This window comes from Nilaparvata lugens, chromosome X (assembly GCF_014356525.2).
Source record: "Nilaparvata lugens isolate BPH chromosome X, ASM1435652v1, whole genome shotgun sequence".
NCBI classification, from domain to species: domain Eukaryota; kingdom Metazoa; phylum Arthropoda; class Insecta; order Hemiptera; family Delphacidae; genus Nilaparvata; species Nilaparvata lugens.
In genome coordinates this window covers 73,398,176-73,417,607 of record NC_052518.1, presented here as the reverse complement: position 1 = coordinate 73,417,607, position 19,432 = coordinate 73,398,176, and the positions used below count along the sequence as shown (strand labels likewise).

General features: G+C 33.9%; 2 protein-coding genes across 2 annotated transcripts in view; both read left to right on the top strand.

The window, feature by feature from the left end:
- Positions 1-1,829: 1,829 nt before the first annotated feature.
- Positions 1,830-3,510, top strand: LOC120354437. Its single transcript, XM_039441606.1, has 2 exons — positions 1,830-1,955; positions 2,672-3,510. Exons 1-2 carry the CDS (start codon positions 1,835-1,837, stop codon positions 3,046-3,048), a joined length of 498 nt encoding a protein of 165 aa, XP_039297540.1. The 5' UTR covers positions 1,830-1,834; the 3' UTR covers positions 3,049-3,510.
- A 3,669-nt stretch (positions 3,511-7,179) lies between these two features.
- LOC111060212 (mannose-1-phosphate guanyltransferase alpha-A) overlaps positions 7,180-19,432 on the top strand; it is a 38,715-nt gene continuing 26,462 nt past the window's right edge. The window contains exons 1-3 of the mRNA XM_039441601.1: positions 7,180-7,475; positions 9,449-9,647; positions 9,877-10,097. Coding sequence (XP_039297535.1) covers positions 7,436-7,475; positions 9,449-9,647; positions 9,877-10,097 — 460 coding nt within the window. The 5' untranslated portion in view covers positions 7,180-7,435. The remainder of the gene's footprint in view (positions 7,476-9,448; positions 9,648-9,876; positions 10,098-19,432) is intronic.

Genomic DNA, 19,432 nt, shown 5'->3' with positions numbered 1-19,432 from the left:
GTAGTTATCAGTTGAATTATTAACGTTTATTCATGAAAAATTCCATTCGACATAGGGATTTCAATGTAAACACGGGTTGAAGTGTACGCTTTTGAACAGCTGATCGGCTGTATGTACTGGCCATGAGTTGAGTAGGCCATGCATAACCTAAAAAATGACCAGTAGAAGTTTTAAACCATTATGTTGGTCAAGATGGCTACGTTTGGTCTATTTGCGTTTTCTCTTTCGTTAAGATCATTCGATCGATACTCGGTTGCAATCAGCTGATGGTTACCGGGAACACAGAATAGTTTCGAATAACTCTATGATAGCTGTGACCGTTGCCGGTCATTACTCTGTATGTTGAGCACTTAGACCAGTTATAGAATAGACACGGCCAATTTTATATTCATACTAAAAGTCGATGAAGCCAAAATCTACTGCCAAATTCGCCCACCTTGACGTCACGCATCGTATAGACATTGTTGTTGAACATAGCTTGTTTTCCATAGCAGATTATCATTTATTTATGTAATTATTATTCATGAAAATGGTAATCCCCTGCACAGCATATAATTGCACTGAATTTTTTAGGAAAAAAAGTGGAATATCTTTCCATGCGTAAGTTGAAATTTATACACATAAATATTGTAAGTTGTAACTGTTTATTATCCTTGGTTATGATGTAAGTGAACTCATTTCAGCATGACAATAAATTAGTTTTGTAGGCTACCATACTTTATTATTTTCAAAACACATTATAACTTTGAAGCCGATATTACATAACACATAATAAATTAACATATATCGTTTTTGCCCGTAGCTAGAAATAACCTAAAAACACCATGAATCTGAAATAGACACAATCTGAAAGTTTTTCAATACGATGCTTGACGTCAAGGTGGGCGAATTTGGCAGTAGATGTTGGCTTCAGAGGCTAGACTTCTAAGCGTGTCTATTCCATAACTGGTCTAAGGTTGAGAAATGAGTCGCTTCTCTTTGTCTCAGATACAGAATAACGACCGACAACGGTCGCAGTTATTACGCAGTTCTTCGAAAATACTATGTTTTCTGTGCTCCCGGTAACAGTTACTCTGTCTTCTGTAACGGTCAGCTGACTGCGACCAAGTATCGATCAGCTGATTGGATGCCGGCAAGATTCAACTTGCAAGATTCAATTCTCATCTTCAAAATAGGTTTGGTTAAGTTTGGTTAGGTTAGATTCGGTTTGGTTAAGTTAGGTTAGGTTAGGTTTTGATCAGGTTAGGTCAGGTTAGGTTAGGTTTGGGTCAGGTATGGCTAGGTTAGGTTAGGTTGGGTTAGGTTTGATCAGGTTCAATTAGGTTAGGTTGTGTTAGGTTAGGGTTAGGTCAGGTTTGATTAGGTTGGGTTGAGTTGGTCTAGGTTGGTTTGGGTTAGGTTAGGTTGTATTGAGTCAGGTTGGTATAAATATAAAAGGTTAGGTTAGGTTAGGTTAGGTTTTTTAATATTCAATAAGAGTTGGTTAGGTATTGGTTGGAATGAGTAAGGTTGGATTAGGTTAGATATAGGGTTAGGTTAGGTTAGGTTTTGGCTAGGTTTGGTTGGGTTAGGTAAGATTAGGTGAATTTTTTCATTTATTGTGATTTGGTTTTACTTTTCAGACTTCTTGAAATGGAAATTTGAATTACGTAAGAGCTCACTGTTGCAATATATGAACAGTAGGAGTTCAAAAGGACGAGATGGTGTGCCAAAAAAAGATTTTTTAGTCTGTCACCGATTACAATTGAGTAGGGATTTAAAACCAAAAGAAGGAAGAAAACGATCACTAAAATCACAAGGATTGAAAAAGACAACTCGGTCTTGTCCATCTCGTATGACTGTGATGCATAACCCAGATACAAGTTTGTCAGTAATGTACTGGACTGATCACTTTGGGCATGACAATGAAATTGCTCATTGCTCCCTTGACAAATCAACAAGGGATAATCTTGCAAGTATGTTTATTCATAATGAGCAGTAACTTATTTTGCTTACTCATAAACAGTTTATTATAAATATTGTTATATTTTCCAAGTATGTATTCATGACAAATATTTGTGGAGATGATATATTCTGTATAATTTGTTGTTGGTACATACTTGTTCTTGTTACAATCATTGATGAAAATGCTGACTTTTCAAGGTAGACACTCAACGTCCATGCAAAAACCAGGAAGTGGACTCAGAAAGAAGATTTAAAATGATATTCATCTTTCTCTAATAAATAATATTTTGTGATTTGTAGTAGTTCATACAATCATTATTAAGTATAATTTTCATAGTTGGTTCATGGGATGTAAATCCTATCATATCAAGCGAGCAATTTCTGTATATTTATATCTGGTTATTTTTATAATTTGTTATTTATGTTCAACGGATCTCGGAAACGGCTCTAAAGATTTCCACGAAATTTGGAACATAGTGGGTTTATGATATAAAAATTCGATTGCACTAGGTCTCATTCTTTGGAAAACTCGCTGAACGACATTAAAAGAATAATTCATCCTTAGAAAACAGATGATAATTTCGTTGTCTCTCGATAACAGAAGATGCGTGTGCCTGTGTGGGAGAGAGACAGAATTATTTCAATTGGCGAGTAATTTTATCTAGCTAACAGTCTATGAATGAGTAGCTGTTCTTGATTAATCAGTCACTTTCCTCATATCTTTCAGGGAAGCTGCAGGATGGAGTGTCAATGCAGCACATCATGGATGACATAAGGACACATGGAATAGACAACGATCCAAGAGCACTCCTAATTGATAGGGTGGATCTCCATAACATAAAACGCGACTACAATATCGATTACTGCACGAAACTTCACAACGATGATGCAACAAGTATAAAATTGTGGGTGCAAAAGATGGGAGAACTCAAAGAGGATTCACCAGTTTTGATGTTTAAAAATCAAGGTTATTATCATGCAAAACTGCATGATGATGATTTTATTCTGATTCTAATGACACATTTCCAAGCAAATCAGATACTTAAGTTTGGCTGTGAAAAACTTTGTGTAGATGATACCCACGGCACAAATGGTTATAAATAATTAAATAAATAAATAATTATGACATAAGTCTAACAACATTATTAACAGTGGATGAATTTGGTGCAGGCTGCCCAGTTGCTTATTGTTTTTCAAACAAAACTGATGAAAATCATATGACTATTTTTTTTGAGACAGTAAAAAAGAAAGTAGGAAATGTTAATTGTAAAACATTCATGTCTGATGATGCATCAGCATTCTATTATGCCTGGAGTAGGGTGATGGGTCCTCCCGAACATAAACTTTTATGTTCATGGCATGTCGATAGGTGCTGGCGTAGAAATTTGTCAAAGGTGAAAGGGGGCACAAGTAAAAAAAACTTGGTATATGAAACTTTAAAGGTTTTGATGCAAAATCTTGATGAAGATATATTTCCAACACTATTGGAAAAGACTACAACAGATCTATTGAATGACCACGATTGTTCTGCTTTTGCAGAATATTTTATAAGGTATTATGCCAGTCGACCAGATCAGTGGGCCTATTGTTTTCGAACGAACCTAGGGATAAATACTAATATGTATTTAGAATCATTTCATAGATCTCTTAAACACATCTACTTAGAAGGAAAGAAAGTCAAACGTTTGGACAAAACTATCAATGCAGTAATGAAAATGGCTAGAGATAGTTTGTTCAAACGTTTGATAACTCTTTCAAAAAAAAAGTCATCAACACGAATCAACAAAATAAAAAAATCACATAAAGCCAGTGAAGTAATAGCTGCTTCCGACTTCACAGTTGTCAAAGAAGGTGAAGAATGGGTAGTCATTGCTTCAAATGGCATTGGGTCATATGTTATTAACAAATGTGAGACAATATGTGAAGAAGCCTGTATGAAGTGTACTCTGTGCAGCATTTGCATTCACAGTTTCAAGTGCACATGCACTGATAACATGATAAAAATGAATGTTTGCAAACATATTCATGCCTGTTGTAGGGTTTTCAATCTTACTAGCTCCTCTGATTCCGCTGTTGTTGACATTGATCCTCTCATAGAGGAAACAAAATTAAATTATGTTTTTGAAACGAAACAAAAAATAGATGTAAGAAGTGCAATAGAAAAACAAAAAAGATTTACTTTCAAGAAGAAAAAAACCCTAAATGAAACTATTACGACACCCACAGAACATGAAAGAATAATTATTTTAGATGGTTTGATTAACGGAGAAAAAATGATAAACACACATACAAGTAGCGAAACAGACCATTCCTATTGTAAGAAATTATAATTTTAGTAATATTATAAATATAATCTGTTGTTGAAAAATTATACACTAATCTCTTAAAATATTTAAATAGGAAACATAATGCCAAGTTATGCTCAATATAAAAGAATTTATAACGATGGGAAAACATTTTGTTGCCAACTTTACTGTAAACTTGGCTTGACATTAAAAAAAAGGGTTACGGTATCTATTAATTATCATCATAAATATTATAGCTGATACTTTCAAACATATATTAAGGAAGTAGAATAAATAAAATATATCCATTTTGTTAGGTATTATTGATAATTTTATTCATGGTTGCTTCTTCTTTATTGTAATTATTATTGTTATATAACATGTTGTCAGGGTCGTGTTATGTAAATAATAGATACAGTTAAAAAAATAATAATTACCAATTTTATTACACTTCATGAAACTATTACCTACAGATTAAAATAGGCTACTATTGGGAATTCAACAATTCATTTCCACTGTTTTGAGATAGAACAAGAAAAAATTCATTTTATTCTCTGGATATTTCTAATTATTTGATAAACTATTATAGAGCATGATGCCAGGCTCAATGAACCCATTAATTGTAAATGAATAATTTCATTAATTTTATTTACAAGTGACTATGAAGAGTGACAGCTGCGTTTTTTCCATGTACAGTGAACTTTGAAATGATTAGATAATATAGTAGTATTAATATGTGTTTACAGTAGTTAGAATTGAGGTTTATATTGGTATCATCTCAGCCGCCAACAATTCCATACTACAGATTACTATATTCAAGTACAATGCAAAGCTTTATTGTGTTATATCTAGTCCAGATTGATCGAAACTTGTCAAACATGATGTTGAAAATAGTAGAATTCAGAATGAAAACACAATTTGCTGACAACTTTGTTGTGAACGTGGCTTGGCATTGATAAAAAGGTTATCTATTTATTATTATTAATAGTATGAATATTACGTGATATTTTCAAACATATATTTATGAAGTAGAATAAATAATACATATATTTCTTATTTATTGTTGTTAAGTTCTATTGAGTTATTTCTAGTCGTATTTATGAAGTAGAATAAATTATACATATATTTCTTATTTATTGTTGTTGTTAAGTTCTATTGAGTTATTTCTAGTCGTAAAGATTTAAGATATACAGTTGTAAAGCTATATTGTGTTATACCTAGTGTGTTCTTATTAAAAGTATGAACAAATCAAATGGAAGCTTTTTAGGTGTTGAATTTTTTCAAATATTGGGTTGTGATTTTTCACATGGATAATGTAAAGCTTACATGTTTATTTAGTTTTGGATACAAATAAATCTAGAACTCATCCTTTATGTTTAATGTCTCACTATCATGTCCAAAATCGAATATTGACTTATTAGGCCTGCCATGTGTTTCGTATTTTTTATTATAATTTTTCTCAATATGTGAGACATACCATTTTTGTCTTTATTATCAATATATTGCCTTAATTTACGGTGCTTATATTTATAGTGAAATACACAATTTAAAAATTAATATTGTTCAGATTTCTTATTTGAAATAGCCTACGTTAATCTTTATGACATAAACATCATGCTATTCTATATAATCAACATATTACAGTGGAAAACAGATCCCCAAGGACTTGGGGTAGTTTAAAAGCTTGTCTTTAAGCTTATAGTGATAAGCTTAGTAGAATGTAAGCAGAACAACTGTGCTAACAATTCATTTCAAACGGCTTGATGAGAATATTCCATTATATACACTAATAATTGAGATGAGAATTGAGTGTTACACTAGACATTACCTTGTAAAATGATTATATGTAACTTGTAAAAATTATATTAAGTTGAATTAGGCTACAATACTGCTTGAGTTCTTACTCAATAACGCTGCGTTTACATCAAATTTATTAACAAAATGTTTATTTATCGACAAGAAGGAAAGAACATTGGGCCCTGTCTGTGGTTCATAATATTGTATTATTGAATACGCTACATATATATATATATATATATATATATATATATATATACCAGGGTTACTTAAACAAGTTATAATCTATACGTATAGATCATTTCTATTGAAACTAAACAGTCTACAATAATAAATTATTGTTATAGTAATTTACACTCGAAGACCACTTTAGCCAACACTATAAGCATCACTTGAAAGAAGCACTTTAGAAAGGTACGTACTTACCATATATTTAATAGTTTAATATAATATATTTATTCCAGTATATGATAAAAGAGTGCTACAGGTATAATGTTTAATTAATACAATAATTTATTACAATTTATGAAAGACCTTAAAGAGAATTTTGCTTTTTTAAGGTCATTGGAATCTATGATAATATATAATTATTATTATGATCATATGATTGCGTAGAGGTTATGTTTGGTGATAGTGATAGTAGTAAATTTAATTTGTGATTACTTATTCTTCACAGTGAACTCTAAACTAACTCCAAACTAGTTTAGAGTTCACTGATTCTTCACAGCTGTATGCAGGTTGCAGTTGTGCCATAATGTTACAATAATTATTACTCGAAATTTATTCAAACTTTGAAAATTAGAAATAGGAATTTACAGAATTGAAATATAAAAACTCTTGGAATATCATAATTCATTTTATTAAAATGTAGAAATTGCAATTCCGTATGATATTTCATATTCGTACAATTATATTACTCAATAGTACTCCTTTTTCGATTAAATAAGATAATAAATTCATTAACTATGATATTAAATTGAATTTTATATAATCATGGAATGATAATATTATAATCAAATAGAATAACAGTCTTTTTTAGTGGTTGCACATGAACAAATGTAGTGTAACTGTTCGCTGCCAGTTCCAGTTACAGTGCTCGGTAGCCGTCATGACAAAGAACGGTGAAAACCCGCTATTTGCGCATGCGCAATTTGGTGCTGTCTGAGACAGAGTGGTTTGTGAGAAATGAAAGTATTTTTGAAATCGCGAGAACATCTGTTTTATAATAATAATCAGCTGTCTGTAAGCGAAAACAACATCAAATATTAGCAAATTGGTTGAAAAAATTGTATGATGACAATAATTATAGTTATTTGAAATGAGATGAAGTGTCTTGCATAATAAATTTGACGTGGCTAACGCTGGAAAGTTTCAATGAAGAGAATCTAACTCAAAATATTAATTCCAAAATGTTGAAAGCTGTGATACTTGTTGGTGGCCCTTCGAAAGGTAGGCTAACCTGTGTTGTTTATACAATTATAATTTAAATTTATTGTTCTGTTGGTGTTAAATATTTGAAATACATAATAAATTACTCATTTGGTCAAACAAATATTCTTTCAATAATTATTATTGGAAAATAATTATTTTTTCCATGCATTCAAACTCTCAATTGGGGGGCACTTTATTATATGGGCCGCGTAATAACACCAGTAGGCCTAGTTGACCATTTGATACATACATTCTTTAGAATACGATTTCTGTATGCTCTAACTATTAAAAATCTGGTGTGATACACTAACACAACTTTCCTTGCTCATATTTGAAACTACGATCAGACTTCTGTATATGTGTATTGTTTTCAGAGTACGTTTTCCTTTGTGTAAATTGTGAAATTCGATTAATTTTTTTAAAGTCGTCAAAACAGCTGTACCACAGATGAAATATCTCGACTATGTGTTCTTTTTATGAACTGCGCTACCTACCTACCTCATGCACGAGAAGGAGGCTACTAAGTTCATTTCTCAATGATGGGGTGGACCCCCCATTAGTTTCCCTGAAAGGAGACTCATGCCAGTTGATAGAGCTGATAAATAACTATACAGGGTATGAATTTGAAAAAAATCGGTCTAGTTATTTCTGAGAAAGTCGTGAAAAACATGGTGTTTTAGTAATTATCCGCCATTTTTCTCAAGAATAATACGGAGCTCCTGCAATTTTCCCACAAATGAGACTCATGTAAGTTGATAGGGCTTATAAATAGCTATCCATGGTATAAAATTGAACAAAATCGTCAGAGCCGTTTTCGAGAAAACCGTGAAAAACATGTTTTTTTAGTAATTATCCGCCATTTTTTCCGCCATCTTGAATTGAATTTCTTATTGTCGGATCCTCATGGTATAAGGACCTTAAGTTTAAAATTTCAAGTCAATCGGTTGATTAGGAATGGAGGTATCGTGTTCACAGACATACACACACACACACACACACACACAGACCAACACCCAAAAATCATGTTTTTGGACTCAGGGGACCTTGAAACGTATAGAAAACTTGAAATTAGGGTACCTTAATTTTTTTTGGGAAAGCAATAACTCCTGGTATTTTGGGTAGATGACTGTTTATTGTTCCCAAGCAGCCTTGCATTGATTTGAGGCTGATTTTATTCTTTCCTCAATAGACTTTCTCTTAGCAGCTTTCCGGTAAGCTTTGTATAGGTTAGAGTGTGCTTTAAAGAAAATGTTTCTCTTTTCAGGTGAATTTGCTGCTTTGTAGTGTGAATGCATTAGAACTACATTACCCTTCAAGTCCTGTAGACTTTCATTGAACCATGACTTATCTCTGAGAATAGTTTGTTTCGTATATGTCTTTGGATCTTTGGTTATAGTTTGGGGAAGCATAGGCTATCATTTAATTTGATTATGTATGTTAGAATCAATGTGTCAAATTGTGATTTAGGACTAATATTTTCAAATATTGAGCCCCAATTCAGTTTTTAAAGCTTTTTTTGAAATTGGGTTATGTGGTCATCGCTGACAATTCTCTTGTGAAACAAGTAGTTGTTTGTCCATGTTTCCTCTTGACTATGTATGTTTTGCTGTCCAATCACTTCAAAAACTACTTCAGTGTGGTCACAAATGATTGGTTCATTTTACATATTACCGTAATCATGTGTTTTAAGCAGTGGGGAAAAAAGGTGAAACATATGGGAGTTGTTTGGTAATTTTCTGATATTGATTTAGTGGACACCCTGATTAAGTATCTTTAGTAAATTAATGTTATATTAAAGTATACTATTTGAATATTAAAATTTATCAATAACAGCTGTCAGTAATCGATTTTTAATCGAATGTGGTACTTTAAAACCGGGCGTAGTTACCCAACAGAATGATTTGTTGATCTGGAAAACTGTACAAAATTCAAACCAAAATTGATTGTTTTGTATTAGCCTATATTGAATCTTGCTTCTGTTTGTACTGCAGGTACTCGTTTCAGGCCCTTGTCACTTGACATTCCAAAACCACTGTTTCCGGTGGCCGGGCTGCCTATCATACAACACCACATACGAGCTTGTGTCAGTGTCAAGGGTTTAAAAGAGATTCTTCTTATCGGTTACTATCCAGCTAAAGACTTACAGGAATTCATCCAAAGTATGATTCAGGAATACAAAATCAATATAAGGTGAGCTATCGGTTTTATTACTTCTGAGTACAGTTCCGTATCTGGCTCTACGATCGATATTGAACAATCAATTCTCACTAATCCAATTTGCAACGTTTCTGGTGAGGAAACAAGAACATAATATTTTAACTTAGAATTTACGCACTTTGAATTTTTTACTAAATCATCTGTATTATTGCAGTAGAAGTCTTCAAATTCAGTTGCTGACTTTGTTGATTTGATTCGGCAGGTACCTCCAAGAATTTATGGCTCTAGGCACGGCAGGTGGAATGTACCATTTCAGAGATCAAATCAGGAGCGGAAATCCAGAAGCATTCTTTGTAATGAATGGGGATGTGTGTGCTGATTTCCCATTGGTTGAGATGCTGTCTTTTCACAAATGTCGACCACAGAATGCACTTATAACTGTGATGGCGACTGAAGCCACCAGGCAACAAGCATGCAACTATGGTAATTGTTCGTTTCTGCTTCACTATTTAAACTGAACCGTTCAAAGGTTATGTATCTTCTCTATTATACCTGAAACACACTGTTGTAAATGTGCTTTAGTAATTGACACTTTATTCATTAAAAGTTTACATTGAACAAGATAAAAATTAAAATACTACTTCATATTTTAATATCTCTCATAAAACTCCAACTAGTTATTTACTTGTAAACGTTCGTTGCTAAAACAGTCACCTTGGCAACCGTGTTCACATGATTAGTATCCATGTAGGGCTAGCCTACATCAACACTATATCACAATAGCAATAATTCCTTTATTCGTTATCATATTTATAATATATATTTATGTATTATGGCATGTAGCATGCAAATGCCTTGTCATGAAAACATTCAAATACGTTTTGAATTCTTAAACTTCTTGAGATTCAATATTGAATGAAAACAACTTGGTATTGTTAGAAACATTGACTTATTGAAAAAATTTAAGATTATAGGTTCAGTTATTACAGGATTATCAATTTCTAGTAAACTAAAAGCTCAAACAGAACATATAGTTTGGACCAAGCCGTAAGATTGGACTTTAGTTATTGACTAATCAAGGTTGATCTCTATCATTAGCAGAGATAATACACAATTGCAGTTTACCAAATATGGTAATGAGAACCGTTCAACAATGATAAATAAAAAAAATTCAAGTATCTAAAAAATATACTATATTAAAGCTAGGTGAACACAAAAATACAAGAAATAACAAAAGCACAGATAAAATTAATATTAACGACGATGCCAATATCAAATGTGAAATAATAGAAAGATTGAAAATGGACACTACTCTTGAGATAAATCCAAATTAGTGGTGTGCTGACTAAAATGAGCTTGTTTGTTTAAACTGAACATAGCATCGTTTTCCTTTATCCTGGCTTTTTATACTATATTTGAAATGTTCAACCATTCAATTCACCGTTGTCTTCAGTCTTGAACTTACAGATAATTGTTATTGAATGTTTGGAATAATTTTAGTCACCTTTCTGGTTTCTCCAATCTGATATACTTTTCCACCCTATAATATTAGCTTCAAACTAATTGTCAATTATTACCGAGTTTTTGCATATATTTAAGGTCATGCCACACCGAGCTCGCAGCCGCTGCGGTAGCGAAGTTGAAAAAATCTAGCTGTTGTTATCGAATAAGATTAGGCCATACCGAGTTTGCTACCACGGCGATATTATCGCCTCGTACAGTAGCGCTAGCTGAGCTATTTCACGAGACTTCCGCCGTGGTACTACCGCAGCGCTAGCTAACTCGGTGTGGCCTGGTTCGGTTTGATTAGATGACGAGAGATTTTTTAAACTAATCATGATGTTTTAACGATCCCAATACTAGAGAATACCGCCGCGAGCGCGAGAGAAAAAATGTCCTAGCTCGCTACCGGTACTAGCGGTGACATGGTCTTTACTTTAGACATATGAAATATAAATTGTTCTCGAAAAAATACTTTGGTGTGAAAAGTGGAAATCCTAAATTTTAAGCCCACTATAAGCTCCAAGTGTTTATTTCAGTATTTCATTGCGCAGTAGAACCTCGTTAGATATTTATATTTTTGAAAGCTATATCATGATAATAATCTAAGTATGTCATGATTCTCATTGAAATATTTGATGGCTCAGGGATATCAACAGAGTATACAACGTTAGATTAAAGTTTTTGAAATCTTATGTAGATGTATCGCTTCTTGAGCACTGTTGTGGAAAATCAATACCAGTATGTTCTACTAACACCAGCTGAGTCAGGTGTCAAGTAAGAAACTCTGTAAAACCGTTTACTTCGCTATCATCTATTATTTATTCAGTATGGTGTACTCGTTTGGGGTGGACTGTATTCTACCCTCCTGGAGCCGCTTGCGGTGTTGCAGAGGCAGATAATATGAACCATTTTAAATAAGGAGTACCCATTCCCAATCGCCCAATTATTCACAGTATTCCCGGTATTAAACATAAGATATTATTATTGTAATGGTTATGATATTGAAATAAATTTATTGATTGGGTTCATTTAAAAAGTTATAGAATTAGGACTTTTCCAATGAGACTTTAGTGATCTTTTAGCTGAATTTTGTCTGTAAACTTTTATCGTGAGAAATTTATTTTTCTGTTGAAAAATAATTTTCTCACATTAAGATTTTGATAACTTGCGTCCGGGAAGACTCAAATTTTATGCAGGGTTGAAGTAGTCTCACGGAACTGTATTTCCATTAGCGATGAAAAATACTCGAGTATTTGGGAATATTTCAAACTTGCATTTTCCTTTCCCACGGAATTGTGCTCTGTCTCCACGTGTACCGTCGTCTCGTTGGTTGAAGGGGAACATAATATGCGTGGAAAAGTTCAGTTCTAATCAAGCCGCGGCCGGAATCAGATTAAAATCTAGAGGTAGCCTTGGGCCTCGTATTACCCTAATTGGCCCTAATTGAACGTATTACATGTGATGAAATATAAGTAGTGTATAAATTTTCAAAATGTTTGATTCGTCCGATTTCATGAAGTTATTTAAAGTAGTTTAAATTGTGTATGTATTTTATTGTTTATTATGAATGTCAGTGAAATAAACATCAACAACGTAGTGTAGTGCAAAGTTTCAGTCGTGATGAGATTAATAGATTCAGTCTTAGTCGAACAGCCGATGAGTAAACCTACATCATAGCGTAGAGTAGTTTTAAAAACAGTAGTAAAAAGTAGGTCAATAGCAAGGTGTTAGCTTTCAATAGCGAATACAGTGTAGTTATCTAACTTCCAAACATCAGAATTATCCGATTTAAATCAGCAAATGTTTCATTCACCAACAAAGCCACCATATGGATTGATTTCGGAATACGAAGAGGAGGAGGAAGAAGAAGAGGAGGTCAACCCACAGGACAAGGTACAGGGCCAGGAAAGGAAGGATCAGCCAACAGAAGGTAAAATGCATAGTAACATAACTTCAGTTATGAAATCGGAATTTGAAAAAGACATTCAAGATATTAATAGAACTATTCTGGAGCTCAAAGAATGGGCTGAAGAAGAATTTGAGAGGAGGAAAATCTTGCGTGAAGATTATGACAGGTTTTTAAATATAATAAGTCGAGCTACGGAATCTGTGATTAAAATTGATACCCGTGCAACTACAATAAGCCAGTTAACATCCATATTGAGCTCAGGCGGCCCAAAACTGGAGTAATCAATTATTAACTTGAGTAGATCTGTTCAAGAAATTAAGAAGCCCACAAGTTTCGCTGATGTTATTAAACTGCCAAAAAAAGATAGCTTCAGTAGACCAACAAATAACGTCAGGAAGTTACAAGCAAAAGAGCATGCTGTTCTACTGAAACCTTCCGAGTTGAAAGGGGACGAGAAGCAAAGCAACGAAAACTTAAAAAAAGCTTTAAAAGAGAACATCCCAAAAAAGACAATACTAGGGTCAAGAAAACAGTCAACGTGCGAGGAGGTGGACTTCTTTTAGTATTAGACACATTAGAGGATAAGAAAAAAATACTTCAAAACAAAGGCTTGCATACTTCAGGAACCATTAAAATCACGGAATCCACCAACAAGAAGCCGAAAGTAATTCTGTACGATGTACCTTCTGACATCACCAAAGAAGAGCTATCTGAAATTGTCGATAGTAAAAACTTGAGTAATACTGAGATTTCAAAATCAGATTTCAAGAAAGGTTGTATCCCAGCTTTCAAGCTAGGCCCTAAAAACAAGGAAACGCTGCATTGGGTATTAGAGTGTGACCCTGAAATCAGGAAGCTCATCATAAATAAGGTTAAGATTTATATTGATTTTACTAGTTGTAAGGCAAGTGATTACATCGCAGCTCAACGTTGCTTTAAATGTCAATCTTTCGGACATATAATGAAGCACTTTAAAGAGGGAGCTGTAGGTTTGCGGTCATTTTGCTGTTTCAGGTCATAAAACCAAAAACTGTCCTTCTTCCAAGGAAAATCCAACTTGTTCTAATTGTAAGAAAATAAATCATGAAGCAAATAATGCCAAATGCCCATGTTACAAAAAGGCTTTACAACAAGTAATTGACAGAACTAATTATGGGATTGTTTAAAAAATTGAAAAATAAAATTTTGAACCACGAAATACAAAGTAAAGTGAATATTAACGAAATAGAGTCGATCACCCTTGAAAAATCATTGAATAATATAAATAGATTGAACGTGAATAATCAAACAGCAAAAAGTAGAGTATCAGTGATAAATAATTTTGGAAAATACTCAGACATCAATTTATCATTTGCCTACGTAGGTAAAAAGAAAGTTCGAGTGTCAGATGGATTGTCAAATTTACTACAATCGAAATCGCTGACGCTCGAAGAATGGAATAACCTTGATTCTATTTATTGCCAAAATAGAGTCACATCTGTTTCATTTCAAACTATAAACAAACCTGACAAACAAACTGTACGTAACTTCTTGCTGCCAGTGAGTAATGAAAATGTTCTTGAGGAAACTAAGAAATTATTATCAGAGATAAATGAGTGGGCATCACATAATTACCCACTTGTAGGCATAGATGAATTTAATCAGCTTGCTGATATATCATCTGTTGAGTTGCTCAGCTTCATCTTATCAACTGGTCATTTGAAATATATATTCTTTCATCGAGGCACTGGTAGTATGAATTTTCTTGATATTCCCGAAACAGAACGACCGGACGAGAACGAATGTCCAAGAGGCTATCTACCGGAAGATGATGTGAACAATAGATTTGTCAATTGCATGACAGAACTTAGAAATCTTTTACAGCAATACGATAGAGTCAATGGAACAATTCTCAAAGAAGTTTTGCTGACACTCCAAAGCACAAATATACATGATTATTCGGCAGTTTTCAGAATTTGAGGGGTATGAATGTGTATAACAACGAACTGAAAATGTTTTTAAAACCAACAAGTTCAAAATACAGAATGGGGTTTAGTCTTGAGGGAGGCGGAATTTATGTACCCTTCGATAAACACGATAAACACAGGTTCAAAACTAACGAAAAATATATTATTGTTAGTAGAGATGTTAAATGAGGAACTGATGTATTCTATCAACAAAGTTAATATAGCAAAATGTGTATTACCAAAGGTCAGATGGATAGATGGTGTACCTGGTAGTGGAAAAACACAACTAATTATAGAAAAGCATGAGCCATTGAAAGACCTCATATTAACTCAAACAAGGGCAGCAGTTAGAGAAATAAGAGTAGCCATACAAAAAAATACGAGAATAAATACAGTTCTATAATCAATTCCAACTATAGAACAGTGTCGTCATTTCTGATAAATGGACCGCACAACAAGAAATATAATCGTGTGTTTATCGATGAGGCCGTACTAATGCACGCTGGCTTCGTAGGATTCGTCTCTGCGCTGACGGGCGCTGATGAAATAATTCTGTTTGGTGATTCGAGACAAATTTCGTACATTGAGAGAAGTGATTTACCGGCAATATGGAAACATATTTCTGTGTTTTCGGAGCCAAATCATTACCAATCAGTCTCTAACAGATGCCCAATGGACGTATGCTGCCTACTGTCGAATTACTACAAGGATATCTGCACGAGGAACAAGATTATACGCTCAATCATGCCAACAATCAGTAACGGAGGCTATCATCAACTAGGACCAGAGACATTAATCCTTACATTTACACAGGCTGAGAAGCAAATGGTGATGGAAGCAGTGAATAATAAGGCTCCTGTCGGTTCACTTAAGGTACTCACAATACATGAAGCTCAGGGTCTAACATTCAAAGATGTTGTATTGGTGAGGAAAAATATAAAACCGTTAAATATTTACAACAGTATCCAACATGTGATCGTTGCACTGAGTAGGTCTACCCGGTCTTTCAGATACTTAACAATTGGGGAAGAAGATTTGATGATGTCATTAACGAGGAAAATACTAGATATCAAGGACGAGGATATTCTCAACTGGCATATAAATAACTACAAATTTTCAGTGAACAATGAATAACAATGATGTTCTAACATTGAGAGAAGAACTAGAGGTTTTCGAGGAGATATATGATTTATCTGTTAATCAAGCAAACAACTTAGTAAGATTGCTTGAAGAGTACAACTTGAAGATTTTCTGTCTCAATATAACAAGTATAAGAAAAAACTTCAATCAATTGATGGTACAACTGCAAGATATGTCTGTAGAATTCGATATTATTGTTCTTACTGAATGCTGGATAAAAAATGATAATATTCCACAGCACATGAAGGATTACAATATAATTTCTTCGGTAAACAATCCACTCCAAAATGATGGAATCGTCATCTACATCAAGAAATGCTTCAATATCGAATTAATAGTTAGACAGGCAAATGTACTGAATTTGAAGTTGGAAACAAGAAACAACTGTTATAACATCATTGCAATTTACAGATCTCCCTCGCATCATGACAACAGATTTTTTATGTGATATGAGACAAGTTCTGGATAACCTGCAACGTAATGAAGTCATATGTGTTGGAGATATGAATATAAATACACAGCTCCGTCACCCACATCAACAACTACAGGATTATCTGAATTTTTGTTGTGAATATGGTCTTAAACATTGTACCAAAAAAGCTACAAGGACTACTGGAGAGACAGCTTCCTGTATAGACCATATTATGATCAATTTCGAAAAGCAAGTATTACTTATAATTTATGAATCCAGCATCACAGACCACTTCAGCATAATCCTGGGATTAAAAGAAAGTACTTCTACTGATGTCAGCAGCAACGACAGCAATACACTTCGAAAATCCATAGATTGATTAGACTGAAACAGAAACTTTCTACAGAGAACTGGGAAGGCGTCATCAACGCTCAAGACACCAACATTTCCTACGAAAATTTCATCACCATCCTCAAGAAACACATAGAAGATGATACCAACTACTACCACCAACGTAAACGTCTCAAACCTATCAAACCATGGATCACAAGAGGACTAGTCTCAGCTATAAGGAGAAGGGATCTGCTCAACAGAAGGAGGAAGATGCATCCTGACGACTTCGAATTAGCACAACACTACAGACAATATCGCAACACTCTAGCAACATTAATTAAAAATACAAAGGAAGAATATTATAGAACAAAACTAAATGGAGTACAGGACAATCTAAGAAAAACCTGGCAACTGATAAGGGAGGCAACAGATGCAAAGAAAAGGAATGAGGATACATTGAGTAAGATCATTATTAACAACAACATCTTGTCAATCGAAAATGATCACGAAATCATTCTTGAGAAGACTAATGAGCATTTTGCTAACATTGGAGCGAATCTAGCCAATAATGTTGCAATCACATTTGAAAACTCGCCATCTTCGATGTATTTCCAACCAGTAACAGAACAGGAAGTACTGGAAACTATCAATACTCTTCGAAATGATAGTGCCCCAGGTCTTGACGAAATCGACAACAGAACTCTGAATGCAATAAAAGAGCACATTGCAATATCGCTAGCGGATGTTTTCAATAAGAGTCTTTCAAGTGGCGTATTTCCAAATTCAATGAAAGAGATTTGTATAAGACCTTTACATAAATGGTGGCGATAGATCTGAACTCAACATCTATAGGCCAATAGCATTAGTCAGTAATATTTCAAAGATCCTTGAAAAACTTGTAAAAAAACCATTAGTTAATTATCTTGAATCAAAAAACTTGTTGTCTCCCAATCAGTATGGCTTTCGACAAAACAGATGTACAGATGATGCTATATTTGAGTTGACAAGGTCCGTAATTAACGATTTGGATAATGGTAAGAAATGCCTTGCAGTATTTCTGGATCTAGCATAGGCGTTTGATACAGTTTCTCATGGCATCTTACTGAAAAAGCTTCAGGCTATGGGTGTAAGAGGTGTTGTCTCAGAATGGTTCAAGTCATATCTGGAAAATCGTAGGCAGAGAGTCAGGATTGAGAGAAACCTAAGTGCAGGAGATGGCCTTCCAGTTAGCTTCGGAGTACCATAAGGAACCGTTCTTGAACCAATATCATCTCATCTTTGCCAATACCTCATCTTTGCCAACGAGCTGTGCTGTATGGATGTCGGTGGCAAGATTATCGCCTTCGCCGATGACACAGCAGTATTATTCCAGGGAACCAGCTGGGATGACGTCTTCAGGTCAGCTGAACTTGGAATGGGAAAAGTTACCTCCTGGCTCTTCAATAACATTCTGACGATCAATGCCTCAAAAACTGAATTTATTGCTTTCTCACTAACAGACTCCAAGAAGCCTTCTAAGCAGACAATCAAACTACATCATTGCAAATTGGATAGTATAAATGTAATTGTCCTTCAATAGAGCGCACAAACAATATAAAATATTTATGAGTCATAATAGATGAATTACTTCGCTGGGATAAACACATTTTACATCAAACGGCTAAAATCAGAAAATTAATTTACAAATTCATCCAACTCAGGCAGCTACTATCAATAGACATGATGAAAAATGTTTATTATGCAATAGTCGAGTCCATAGCAAGATATGGCATTTTGGCCTGGGGAGCTACAAATTTCTGCCACATCGATCCTATCTTCAAGGTTCAGAAACTAATTTTGAGGATAATAGGACGCAAACATCCACTCTTCCCTTCAGTACTACTATACTCGGAGCTCAGCATCCTCAGCATTAGACAGATTTATATTCACAGAATTCTAACATTCACCAGAAAGAACTCACAACTCTTCATCAATTTGAATCACCCGCAAGGAACACGCAGAAGGAACATGGACTTGGCAATTCCCAGGATGACATCAGCTGCTCAGAGGTCAGCCACATATTTAGGACCAAAAAATTTCAATAAACTGCCAATAGCTATTAAAGAAACAGTTCCAATCAATTCATTCAAATCGAAAACAAAAAAGTGGCTTCTGTCCAATAGAATCAATCATGGAGAACAATTAGTTCTATGAAAAATTTTCCATACTGTTTCATTCTCATTTTCTTCATTATAATGATTTTTTTCCCATGAGTATTATAAATGTTTTTTATGTTAAATTATTATAAAATTTCTACATCTTAGGTTATCAATTTTCTTTTTTAAATTTGTGTATAGAAATGTGGTTTTTATGAACTTCTAATGACTGGCAAAATGTATCTTTATTAGAATTTTTAACTTTTGGCATAAAATCTTAAACAATAGCAAAATTAGTGGCATCCCGACACATATTCATATATGGTGGGGGCCACATTTTCTTAGATCAGCAAGTAATCAACCAATTGTATTAATACTTTGTAAATAATTGTACCTTATATGCTTTTTGTAATCATGTCTATAATTTGAATAAACTCCTC

What these genes read in the sequence shown, in the direction of transcription:
- LOC120354437 (XM_039441606.1), top strand. Translation starts at nt 1,835, where the DNA reads ATGACTGTGATGCATAACCCAGATACAAGTTTGTCAGTAATGTACTGG. An exon ending in AACAAGGGATAATCTTGCAA is followed by an intron (nt 1,956 to 2,671) that starts GTATGTTTATTC and finishes CATATCTTTCAG; the next exon opens with GGAAGCTGCAGGATGGAGTG.